At 45.3% G+C, this 12,586-nt stretch overlaps 1 protein-coding gene across 1 annotated transcript in view; it reads left to right on the top strand.

The window, feature by feature from the left end:
• The window catches only part of LOC128719433 (E3 ubiquitin-protein ligase Smurf1), a 35,179-nt gene extending 26,354 nt beyond the window's left edge, over nucleotides 1-8,825 (top strand). The window contains exons 3-12 of the mRNA XM_053813058.1: nucleotides 1,473-1,709; nucleotides 4,053-4,926; nucleotides 5,004-5,626; nucleotides 6,152-6,582; nucleotides 6,650-6,867; nucleotides 6,949-7,145; nucleotides 7,219-7,408; nucleotides 7,480-7,679; nucleotides 8,306-8,469; nucleotides 8,541-8,825. Coding sequence (XP_053669033.1) covers nucleotides 1,473-1,709; nucleotides 4,053-4,926; nucleotides 5,004-5,626; nucleotides 6,152-6,582; nucleotides 6,650-6,867; nucleotides 6,949-7,145; nucleotides 7,219-7,408; nucleotides 7,480-7,679; nucleotides 8,306-8,469; nucleotides 8,541-8,825 — 3,419 coding nt within the window. The remainder of the gene's footprint in view (nucleotides 1-1,472; nucleotides 1,710-4,052; nucleotides 4,927-5,003; nucleotides 5,627-6,151; nucleotides 6,583-6,649; nucleotides 6,868-6,948; nucleotides 7,146-7,218; nucleotides 7,409-7,479; nucleotides 7,680-8,305; nucleotides 8,470-8,540) is intronic.
• The last annotated feature ends 3,761 nt before the right edge of the window (nucleotides 8,826-12,586 follow it).

The following is a 12,586-nucleotide window of genomic DNA, read 5'->3' as shown; positions in this document are numbered from 1 at the left end:
TAATATTCAATGACTCACTCGTAAGTGTCAACTCACTCACTCTCATTCAGTGGGCACATCTCTCATGATGAAGTATGCAGCATCGTAGTGCTGTACTCAATTGAATGTTTTGAGAAGAATCACTCAAATTAATCTTCAATCAAATGTTAATTCAAATCGTGAGTCGACTGAGACATGAGTAAACAAATTTATCTTTGTAGATTAATGAAACTAATCATGCATTAATCTTTGAAGAGTTATGCATCTCATGATTGATATTGTTTAATTATATTCGTTTGTAACGATTATATCGACCGAAACGTTCTATTTCTTTCCAGTTAATAATTCGTTTATCAATAAAAGTTGCCAAACAAGTGGAATATTGTTCCTGATTTAATTAATATTAAGAGATTAATGAATCTTCCTAATAGAGATTTAGCGTCATTAATTCAGTTAAGATTCAAATTCATTCTGATTTATGAATTTGAGTCAAATACATCCAACACTACAACAAAAACTTCAAACAATTCGTTACACGTTACAAAAAATGTGTCACCATCAAACGACCGATCGTCTATTCGTTTCGCTCCCGAACCTTTTGTACCCTGGCAATTCGGTCCCTGTTTTGTAACATGTGCAGCAGGAAATGTAACAAGCATTATTATGTAATGTAATGCCTCGATGCAGCCACTGAATGCCCGAAGCAATCATTGTCCATTAATAGAAACGAATTAGGCTCATATCAAACGACGCATCAGAAGCAACCAGACCGCCCCGGTTCGGAGGGAATCGTGCCCGGCTCGTGCGGCTTCCGCGTACGTGCCTTTAGTTGTCCAGCGGAACGCTAGTGACGTCGCGCGTAGAGACACTCTTTAGTGACAACATTTGCCGTTTTGTTTTCTCTTCCGGACCCACGTTCCACGGGCGGGACGGGGCAGCTCTGGACGGCCGAGTTAACAGTGGCAATTGACAATCGACTTGCACGGTTAATTTGGGCCACAACAGCAACACGATGCGCCTCGCCAACCATCGTCATACAGACTGGGGGCTGCGGGCTGAGTGTGTGCGAGTGAGCCGAACGAACCGTTACCGTCTTCAAGTAGCCTAACGCACCTCACCCGTTGGTGTGTTTTCTGCCTGGGTTGTTCTTGGGCGCGATGCTTCGGGAAGCGAATGGCTGGGCCCGGCACGGGGCTGCTATCGAGTCTCAGTTGTCTGATGGGCGTATCTTGTTGGAACATATTGCATTCTATTAACCGAGCGCAACTACACGAGGCAGTTTTTGATTGTTTTATTGCTGCTAACTGTCACGCATTCCGGCGCCGCTATTACACGCCACACGGAAGAGCACCATCAAGGCTCGCACTTGTTTACCAATGGTTCCAGCAAATTTATTGTTTTCATGCAAACGTAGCTCCGCTTTAGTATCTTTAGCGCAAACTGAACGAATTAATTAACTAACTTTTTTTGTTGGTATTCTTCCCAAAACACAGGACTGCCCGATCCGTTCGCCAAAATTCTCGTGGAAGGTACGACCCAGGAGTACACGACAGAAATCTGCAAAGCATCGATTGATCCGCGCTGGAACTCACACTACGATCTGTTCCTCGGGAAGAACGATAACATCATCATTTCGATCTACAACCATCGGAAGCTGCACAAACGGCAAGCCTTTCTCGGCTGTGTGCGGATTGTGGCCTCCGGCATTCAGCTTCTGCGTGATACGGGATGTAAGTATTGCGATGCTTGACATCGTCATGGTAGATAAGAATATAAAGTTTACCAGCGTCAGGGAAGTTGTTAAGAAATTTACGGCAATGTCAAAGATCAAAGGTGTAAACTATAATCGTCATCAAAATGATGGGGTGGAGTGTGATGTGACGATGAAAAAGGCATCATTAACATTCTGCAAGATTCTTTAATTATCTAAAGCTATATGTTTTGCGTGGAAAGATTCTTCAGACCTTTTTCTCTATATTAGTACCAGTTTAGTAGTGAAACGACTGACGTCCCCGATAGAAGAATATACTTCTGAAATGTAACATTTTTATACTTGACCCCAAAATCTTGAAGGATTTGCTTCTACAAGCACGATGAATAATTGAAGCTCCACACTTGTATGAGGGAAGTTGCTTCTTTTGTTCCAGTCGAGATTTGAACCCAACCCTGGAGTGGCGTGATGCTTTGTCTTTACCGTTTCTGCTATTTGATGGATCTTCTGCTGATCTCTTATTAGTAGACCAGATTCCAATATTTCGACAATTTCCTATGGATTAAATTTCCTTTTAAATTTATTTCCTTTAATGCATATTATCATTCTGTCCTTTGTAAATCCTTTTCTAAATTTCTTTTTGTTTACTTAAACATTTCGTTTCCTCTTTCTTCTTCTGTTGCATCAAGATAGCATTAAATGGCAACGCTTGAAATGTGTTAGTGAAAAGCGCGATTTAGATGCACTTGCAAGTGCCGGTTAGCGGCGTTGATGGGTGCTTAGACGGCCCAGCCAGATAAAAGCATCGAGTGAAAACGCAAAACCCCGCGCGGTTGCATTATGATTGCAACCACGCATACGGGGCACGTAAAAGCAACGACGCCAGGCATCGCACATTCCACCAAAACCGATGCGCGCCGGGCGCGATTCGGTGCTCTCCCATTCGTACAAAAGGGCATCCTCTTACGATGGAAAGTGGCGCACTTAGGAGAGGGCTGCTCCAGTGCCGGTAAAGTGTCCCCTTACCCTGCCCGCTTGCCACATTGCAATGTGCAGTGGCGCGAGCAAGCAAAGAGACGCGCCCAACAGGGCTCAGTCAAAGTGCACTTGAGGAGAAAGAAGGCACATCGTTAAGGTGTCTTGCATGTGTCGTGCATCGTAAGGAGGGTTTTTTTTTTGCAAGAAGAATGGGAAACTGTTAGAAACAGTGCGTTCCAGGCTGCGCTGTGTGTCGTGTTTGCCAACGGCCTTGAATGCAACGATCACACCGACGAAGTTGGAATGGTGGAAGCTGTTGGGGAGGGGATTGTTGTCTGTCTTGTTCCCCGGGAAAGTGGGCCAAATTCAATGCCCAAATAATGGTTGCACCGCATTTCCCATGGCTCATGTTCCCAGTAGCAGATAAAATGGATTCGATCCTACTGCCAATGGGTGTTTTGAGCGCCAGCGTGACGATGTGTCAACCCATCCGCTGGCCGAAGCCGACGTACACACAACGGCGGAACGGAGCGTCACCATCACCTCCACGGGCAATCCCCGGGAAGGTTCAGCATATATTTACTACGAAATGATCGCAATAACCCTGTGAAGCAATTTGCTAGTGGCGAATCGAGCTAGTGGCCCGATGCCTTGTGTGTCGCGTTGTAGTGAACAAAAAGGAAAAAAAAAGAAGGTGCTATAAATTAATTAATTCTGGTCCGCTTTTCTGACAGCTGAGATTATGATGAGCATCATCATCATCAGCAGCAGCATCAGCAGCGCACAATCTTCTAGCGGTTCGGTGTGAAAGTGCTGTTGTCCAACAGGCCATAGACGCCCTCACACGGTCATAAAAGACCGAGGCTAAATGGTGGAGCAACAGTGGTGTCGAAATGATTCCACGATAAAACTAAAAGGGCAAGAAGAATGTTGCCAAGCCAACGGGCTAATGAGGAACAGTTGAATAGTCCAGATTACGGAAGATGTAAACTTTAATAGTTGAAGAATTTTTACCCAAAAAAGTGGTGTGCAAGACGCTGGAAGCTGCGTTTTCTAATTTAAAGCTCTTTTGTGCACCTGAAGGATGCTGATGAGGTGCGCAGTACGCAAGAGTTGCCTTGGGCACATTTTGCACAATACTGTATTTACTACTCATTAGCGGGCTGGCTAGCATTTAAACATCACTAATTGGACCCAGAGCAACGGCGGAAGATGTTTGCTTTTACATTTGCCCATTTTTTCTTATCCAGTCTTCTCTTTCTGTCGAAATAAAGCAGGGAGTCTCCCTTAGCGTGAAGCGTGAATTTATGCAGCCACAATGATGCTGCGCTGGTTTTAACGTTCATCCAATTAATCTCTCGTCTTTTCGCGTGTTTCATTGTAGATCAACGGTTGGAGCTGGTGAAACGTTCGCAGGATGATCCGGATCCGGTCAAGGGGCAGATCATTGTGTCGCTAATGTCGCGCGACAGCGCCACCGGTGGTAATCCGCTCGCAATCGTTAGCCCGGCCGGGGACGTACGGGTGCCGGACGATGATGATGCGACGGACGACACGCTCATCGTCGAGCAGCAGTTGCCCCAGGGCTGGGAAGAACGTTCGACACAGAATGGCCGCACGTACTATGTGAACCATTACACCAAAACCACGCAATGGCCACGGCCAACCGAACCGGCCGGTCCGCTCGGCCGTCAGACGGCAAACAATGCTGCCACACCCCTGGCCGTCAATGGGAACGTGAACGGTGGGGGCGGCGGCCTACCTGCGCAACAGCAGCACATTCTCGGCAGTCCGACCAACACGCCGGCTAATGGGGTCGGTGAGGAACCGGGCTGTCCCACGATACCGGCCGGTCCGTCCAAGTCAGCCACCAACAACAGCATCAATAGTATTCAGTCGAACGATTCCGGTAGCCGGCGGCATTCGGCCGAAATACTGGTCAGCTCGAACAATAAGGAAAACTGCATCAACCAGCAACACCATCAGCAGCAGCATAATGGGAAGGACCATTCGCAGCGCAACGGAGGCAAAGATGTGGACGGTAACGGTGTGCGGGAGGGGTTGGTAAATGGTAACGGTGGTGGTACGCCCGCCCACAACAGGCACCGAAATGATGCGAAAAGCCCGGTTCGCATACAGGACGAGTCGATTCTGATCACGCCGAGCTCCTCCAATACGAGCCCGCTGAGTGAAATTAATAGTCCGATAACGTCACCGAAGCAGCAGGACGTTTCGCCCCGTTCTGGTAACGGTGGAAGGTAAGAACGGAATGTTCCGTCCTATTGAATGCATTTTAACGCATTCTCTTCGTTTTTTTCTCTCTCTTTTTCTCCAGGGAACCGCAACAAGTCACCGGAGTAACGAACGCCATCGGAGCGCTTGCGATCGACACACCGAGCGCGGTTCGGTCGCCTACCGGCACGAATGCAACCACCGGTGGACAGTGTGTGGTGGTGGTGAACGGTAGTGGTGGTGGTGTTACTAACTTCAGCAGCCCCAACCATCAACATTCGCGCAGCGGTGGTGATTCGAGTGTACCCGGTGGAGGTGGACAAACCCATCCAGCAGCAAAACCCACGGTGCCTTCGTACTTGCCGCTGAATGCGAGCAACAACACCAATGGAGGAACCAACAATAGTACATCCAACGGTGTTAGCAATCATAGCAATAGTTCTTCCGGTCCCGACACCATCGGTGGTGGTGGGACGGGTGGTGGTGGCGGTGGAAGATCACAACATCAGCACCATCACGGAACACCTGCCGGGGAAAGTTGTCATCGGGAAGGGTCGGCATCGCGATATAATCGGACCCGTTCCGGAAGGCACGCGGAAGATCCTAATCGACGGCGTACTTCACGCGATAGGCCACCCCGACCATCGATGGGTGTTATGGGTGGGCACCAAGCCCGGTCTGGCGCACCCTTCATCCGACCAGCAGTAGATCTTCCCCATGGCTATGGTAAGGATGGCTAACAAAAACAATGGACTGTCGAGTTTATGTGGTAAAATTGGAGCCATCTTTGAATTACTTCCAAGTTGAACTTGAAGATACGAAGCTACAACTGGAATCCTTTCCACTTACTGGATTTTTTTGTAAGATAAAAACGATTCTGTAAAAAGCGTCTTCGGATGTTCTGTTATATTACGAGTCGGCGGTAAATCAAAAAGCTTTACATATAATTGATTTCATCGTACAAAACCTTTTTAAAGATGGAAAGATTCTACTTCTACATATACATATTCCACTTTAAATTGATAGGAAACTCGAACTTGAAACTATCCAATTGATATCTCGGATTTATTCGACGGATTCAAAGCGCCTTTACAAGGTCTTTAACATCTTCCCCCAGATGAGGAGCTGTCAATACAAACTATTGAATAATTGATAAATAGGTTAAATCATTTAATTTTGGTTAGAGTGTACGCATTTCTCACGTTAAATCCAATCGTTCAGTTCTAATCACATGTATTTCCATCGTTTTAGAAATTCGAACAACCCAACAGGGACAGGTGTACTTCTATCACATACCAACGAAGCAGTCTACATGGCACGATCCACGAATACCGCGCGATTTCGACACGCAAAACCTAACGACGGAAACGCTCGGTCCACTGCCGCACGGCTGGGAACAGCGGAAAACGGCATCCGGGCGGGTGTATTTCGTCGATCACAACAACCGCACGACGCAGTTCACCGATCCAAGGATAAATATGCACATCCTGCAGATGATACGGCGGCAGAACAGTACGACAGCATCGCCACCACCGGCTACCACTACTACTACCGGCAGTAACGGATGCTCGTCGGTTGCGCTATCACCGCTGTCCGGCGCGGGACCACAAGTCCCGAACGGTAGTGGCGGTTCGAACCGACATGCAGCCCTGGCGGAAGCAGTCAACGCTATTACCAACGGAGTAAGTTCCATTTTGTGTGAAGCTGTCGCTAGAATCTTTTTATCATACTCAACTCCCTTATTCATAGGACGCGCATCACCATTCGCCGAGGGGTGCAACCGTAAGCAATAACATTCCCGACCTACCGCAGGGCCTGATGGACAGTGCCGACCTGCTGCCAAAGTATCGGCGCGATCTGGTCGGCAAGATACGGGCACTGCGGCAAGAGTTGCAGCTGCTACAGCCACAATCTGGTCACTGTCGGTTAGAGGTGTCTCGAAATGAAATTTTTGAGGAGAGCTATAGGTAAGAGTGGAAAACGTGCCAGACCGTGGACATGATGGACATTAATTAATTGTTTCTTCTTATGCTTCTGTACGCTTAAAGACTGATCATGAAGATGCGTCCCAAAGATATGCGCAAACGGTTGATGGTGAAGTTTAAGGGCGAGGAAGGGCTGGATTATGGCGGGGTGGCCCGTGAATGGTTGCACCTTCTGTCGCGTGAAATGCTCAACCCACAGTACGGATTGTTCCAGTACAGCCGGGATGATCACTACTCACTGCAAATCAATCCAGACTCGGGTATGGTGGTGTGAAACCCCTCAAAAATCCATCGTGACCAGATTGCTCAATTTACACTGTTTACTGCTTCTAGGCGTTAATCCAGAGCATCTGTCTTACTTTCACTTCGTCGGGCGCATTCTGGGCATTGCCGTGTTTCACAATCACGTGCTGGATGGTGGTTTTACGCTGCCGTTCTACAAGCAGCTGCTCAACAAACCGATCACACTCTCCGACATCGAGGACGTCGATCCGGACCTGCACCGTAGTTTAACGTGGATGCTGTAAGCAGAAAATTGAACTGTGTTCGGTCGGTTCGACCATTGCATTAATCCTTCGCTTTTCGCATTTACAGTGAAAACAATATGACGGGTGTAATTGATTCGACGTTCAGCGTGGAAAACAACAGCTTCGGTGTGCTGAAGGTGCACGAGCTGAAACCGAACGGGGCCTCCGTCCCGGTGACCGAGGACAACAAGCGGGAGTACGTGAAGCTGTACGTGAACTATCGGTTTATGCGTGGCATCGAACAGCAATTTTTAGCTCTCTCAAAAGGTACTGTGTATTTGTTGGGTTGTTGGGTGTTGTGTCATGTCTTGTTGAGCTAGTGAGAACGAACAAATTACCGTAGAGGAGGAGTCTCGCGAGAGCTACTTACCACAAATTAGGATGCTCGCATCAGCTTTATACTATAGAGGAGGTAGCTCGTACGAGCTATGTAGCAAGGAGCAGTTAGCTCGCGATCATTGAATAAGAATCTTGCGCGAGCTCTATACCATAGCAAAGTTAGCTCGCAGGTAACTCGCGCGACTTATGTTTCGCGCGACATAGAAGAGGTAGCTCGAGCTAGTTACCATTGTGGAGCTAGCTCTATGTACCATAACCGAGGTAGCGCGCGCTGGCTATATGTACCACAGAAGAGGTAACTTGTGCGAGTTATGTACCACTGAGTAGACAGCACGCGCAATTTTTTTGTCGTGCAAGCCGTGTACCACAGAGGCGGTAGTTCACGAGAGGAAAATGAAAAGTCTTTGATAAACAACGAGTAGTTTTTGTGGAATTCCGCCGATAGCTCGTGTGCGAGCTGCGCTCTCTCAGATCGGCGAATTGACACAACACTTGTTAAGATATCGTCTTGCACTATACATGTATTAATGTGTGTTTGCTTTCAAATACTCCAGGATTCGGTGAACTGATTCTAAGCCATCTGCTTCGGCCCTTCGACGAGAGGGAATTGGAGCTACTGATCAGCGGTATTAGTCAGATCGATGTGAACGATTGGAAGGCCAACACGCGGCTAAAGCAATGCACCACCGACACACCACAGATCGTGTGGTTCTGGCAGGTATGTGTATAAAATGACACGAACCTCGCATCCACCACAAACACTACAAAGCAAATAATCCATATTTGTAGATCGTGGAATCTTACTCACCGGAGATGCGCGCCCAGCTGCTACAGTTCGTGACGGGTTCGTGCCGTGTACCGTTGCAAGGTTTCCGCGCACTGCAAGGTTCGACCGGTGCCGTCGGTCCACGGCTGTTCACCATCCACCTGACCGCAGACGTACCGATCCAGAACCTACCGAAGGCGCACACCTGCTTTAACCGGCTCGATCTACCGATGTACGATTCGTACCAGCTAATGTACGACAAATTGACGCAGGCCGTCGAAGAGACGTGTGGATTCGCGGTAGAGTAGGGCAAGTGTTCGAATCGTATCGTGTAAGCGGGGGTAGCGAAGCGGTATGGTTGCGCCTAGTGAGGGACGGTGAGTGACCCATACAGCGACAAAGAAACCGGAACGCAAAGCGTGCTGCTGGAACAAAACGAAACGGAATGAATTGTTTTCCTTTCGATGTGGGTAATCGAGGACGGTGTACGTACGAAAGGAAAATTAATTTACCGTCAATTGATTATACCGGTGTAGGAAGCTTACCTTTATCCGTGTGTCGATTCATGCGTTCACACATGAACAACTGTTGGGATAGTCAGTCGGAAGATGTTACCTCTCCCCCAAATGAACGAGCCGGTTGGTTTGTGGATGAAAACACAATCGTTGGTGTTTAACTTTTTATGCTTTTAACCGTACCGTTTCTGTTGCCGTACAGCTATCGCTATAATTGTTGGAGAGTTATTAAAGAAAAAAAAAAACAATAAACCTATAACAAAAAAAACAAGCCTAGTAACACAATGATAGACCGTGCTAGATAGAATGAAGAGGACTGTTTGACAAATTGAAACAAATAACAGTTAGAGCTTTCGGTGCGTATTGCGCAGGTTGCAAATGTTTTTGAGACACGAGAGAAGGAATTGTGTAGAGAAGGAACGATGGGTTGGCATGTCCAAATGCCAGAAAAGTGTGTACAGAGTGTGCCGAAGGGAGTTCGAATGTGGGTCCGGAGAAGCAAATAATGAGTGATATAATTATACACGTAAATATATATATAAATATATAGTATATGTAATATGTAACTATAGATGTTATCTGTAAAAAAAAAACAGGTATAAACAAAAACACAAAACACCGCCCCATAGAAGGTGTGTATGTAAGAAAAGAGGGAAAGAGAGTGAAAGAGAGAAAAGAGAGAGGGAATGGAAAAGGGCGCAGAATGGATGACACGAGAAAGCAAGAGCTTCACGTTTGGCTCTTGAATCAATAAAAGCAGCCGAACGTCCGAACGATCGTAGGTCGATAGGATTAGCTCTTGTTTTGGCAAGTGCTGCAAGCTTTAATGTCAGAATTTTCGTGAGATTAGTAAGCAGAAAAACACAACGACGATGATGATGATGATGATGATTGTATGCCATGGAAGATTTGAATACACATATCGCCCCTAGCGGTTCGGGGTGCGCACCTTGGGTCATGGTAAGCACCACCGTGGGTTGCTTATTACATTGTTTATTTATTCTTGTTTCATTTCTTCTTCCCGTTCGACAACTGCAATAGAACAACTGCAAAACAATACATCACTTCCCTAGCGAAAAGAAAATTCCTTGCCAAATTGCAATTTGTTTATTTTTTTTGCCTTACTGTAAATAGTTTTTGTACGGACGATAGGTGCTTTATTGTTGTCATATGTAAATGGTGGGTTTAAATTTTGAGGTTCAGTTTTGGAATTAACTCTTGCCAGCATTCAGTAGATCAAGACACGGACAGCTTTTAAGCACGCATCACAGGATACGACAGGAAGTTTCTTATTTATCTATCCAGCAGCAAGTGGTAATTCAAGTCCTATTTTACCACAATTTTGCACCACGACACACTCAGCAAACAACCTTTTGCAGGCTATCGTCTCTACAGAGCCATCAAAATTCGTTAAACTAACGCACTCCGTACAGTACTGCACCTATTGGAAGAAGCGCTTGCATTTAATCGACACACACTGTTTTTATTCTCACTCCTTTTTCAACTTTAAAAGCAATCAAACAGTTCTGCTCTAATAGATTCCATTTTCCAGTTCGCAAGTTATGGGCTTTCAATGGTTAAAACATGCTCAAAACTTTGTACCAAAAAAAAAAATGTGCAAAACGCAAATCAAAACTTACACTAATGTCTAAATGAACGAATGAAATTAATAAAAAAACAACAATCAAAAGAATTTAGCAAAAAATAGTATAGAACATGTTTAGAACCCTCCAACTTTCATACGTCGTTTTAGAGAAACAAAACAAAAAAAAACAAAGCTATAAAGGGAAGAATATTTTAAAACCCGGTAACACTTACATAGGAAATTAAATTAAACTGCAAAAGTACGGAGGGGGAGATGATCGGCTTTAGAAGAACAATATCTCGTACGCAGTATCGCTAGGCAACACTAATTAATGAAAAAAAACGTTATAAACATTGCGCAAAGACTATTGGTAAGAGTTAGAGAAACAAAAAGCAAAACGATGTCCAACAAATATTAGAAACATAATTTTCTTATAGCAAACCGAAGCTCATTTAGTTAGCGCAGTGAAAGTAAAACAAAACAAAAAGATCGATCGATTTAAAAATAGAGCAACAGTAACGAAAAAGTGTAGTTAATGAAATGTGTAAAAAAAAAACAAACTAACAAAAACACAATACGATACAACCAATTTAGATAAGCTACTAATTGGGTACGAATTCAAGGGAGGGCTGGGAGGAGGGGGGGGGGGATTTGAGGAATAAAGTAGCCGCCATTTTACGTCGTACATCGTTAGCTAGGATTAAAATAGACAGTTTTGGTTTTTTTGTTTTTCCAGTTCGTTCAGGGACAAGATGTTCTAGGGAAATGGCGCGTTACCGACCATCGAATTGTTTGGGGTTTTTAAATCGAATCGAAAGGGAAAAAGTCAACGTATGTAGAAGTGTTTTCTTTTTCGGATCGACTTTTACACGCATAGGGGAAAACGAATTACTCGGCCCCGTGTAAACAGCATATCACTTTTGGAATTCATGTGTCAATACTGGTGCAAATCCGATCCAAACTTGTTTGTTTTAATTGATTATCCGCGTACTCTGCGAGGCAGCATGGCAAAGCTAATCGTGGATACGTTTTAAATTCCAACGCATGACAATAGTTCGGGTGTGCGTACGGTGAGTAGAGAGTTAGAGAGCAATTTGTATTATTTTGTAAAATATAAAGAAAATATGATATTTTCCGTTAAAATTGCGAGAGTTGCGTTTGTGATGTATGGAAAACATAATAAAGGAATAATTCTTTTACAACATGGGAAAACTAGTTAAATAATGTGTTATGTGAATTTTATCTTTACCTCACAGTTGAGAACATCGTGTCGACAGGGTCTTATTCCTCACAATCCTAGTAGCTTGTACGTAGGACTGACTATCCAACGTTATTACTGAGGTTTTTTGCGACTTATGCTTGAATGGATTGCAAATCTCTTTCCTGGTAGGACATGAGTCCGGCATCCTCACCACGTATTCCAATCGGCCTTGACCACCCACAGGATGTCTGCTCCACCAAACAGCGTCCACTGCCCGTATTGTCCAAAGTTCATGGCCACAAAAGACTAGGCATTACGCGATCGTGTGCGGTAGGAATATGCTGAAATATCGTTGTGCTAACTGTTATGTTAACTTAAGCTCCTCTCGATTTCGTTGATTAAGCCGTTGTCTGGTGTTAATAAGATCATAATATCAAGATATCAGAACTGCTCTACTGACTCGAGATCTTCGCCATCAACCGAAGAAAGAAGGCTCCGCCTAGAGCCTCCAGTAACTAGATGTTCTTTATCTTCATCGCATTGATCCCCAATCGAATCTTTAAGTTCTTGCGCTTCAGTCGGATGTAAGTTTTGCTCACTGCCGCAGGTCAAATAATTCAATGCCTTTAGCAGTTCCTCCGACGAGACAGGCGGTTGGAGGAAAAGGCCTTTTAAGCCATCCCCAATGCAAACGCCACGAAAGGACACCAAGAAGAAAGTACACCTGTTTTGTATCAGAATGATGTGATAGTTAGATAGACTCCTAAA

Source organism: Anopheles marshallii, chromosome 2 (assembly GCF_943734725.1).
Source record: "Anopheles marshallii chromosome 2, idAnoMarsDA_429_01, whole genome shotgun sequence".
Classification (NCBI taxonomy): domain Eukaryota; kingdom Metazoa; phylum Arthropoda; class Insecta; order Diptera; family Culicidae; genus Anopheles; species Anopheles marshallii.
The sequence above is the reverse complement of the archived record's forward strand: the minus strand, read 5'-3'. Positions and strand labels throughout refer to the sequence as shown.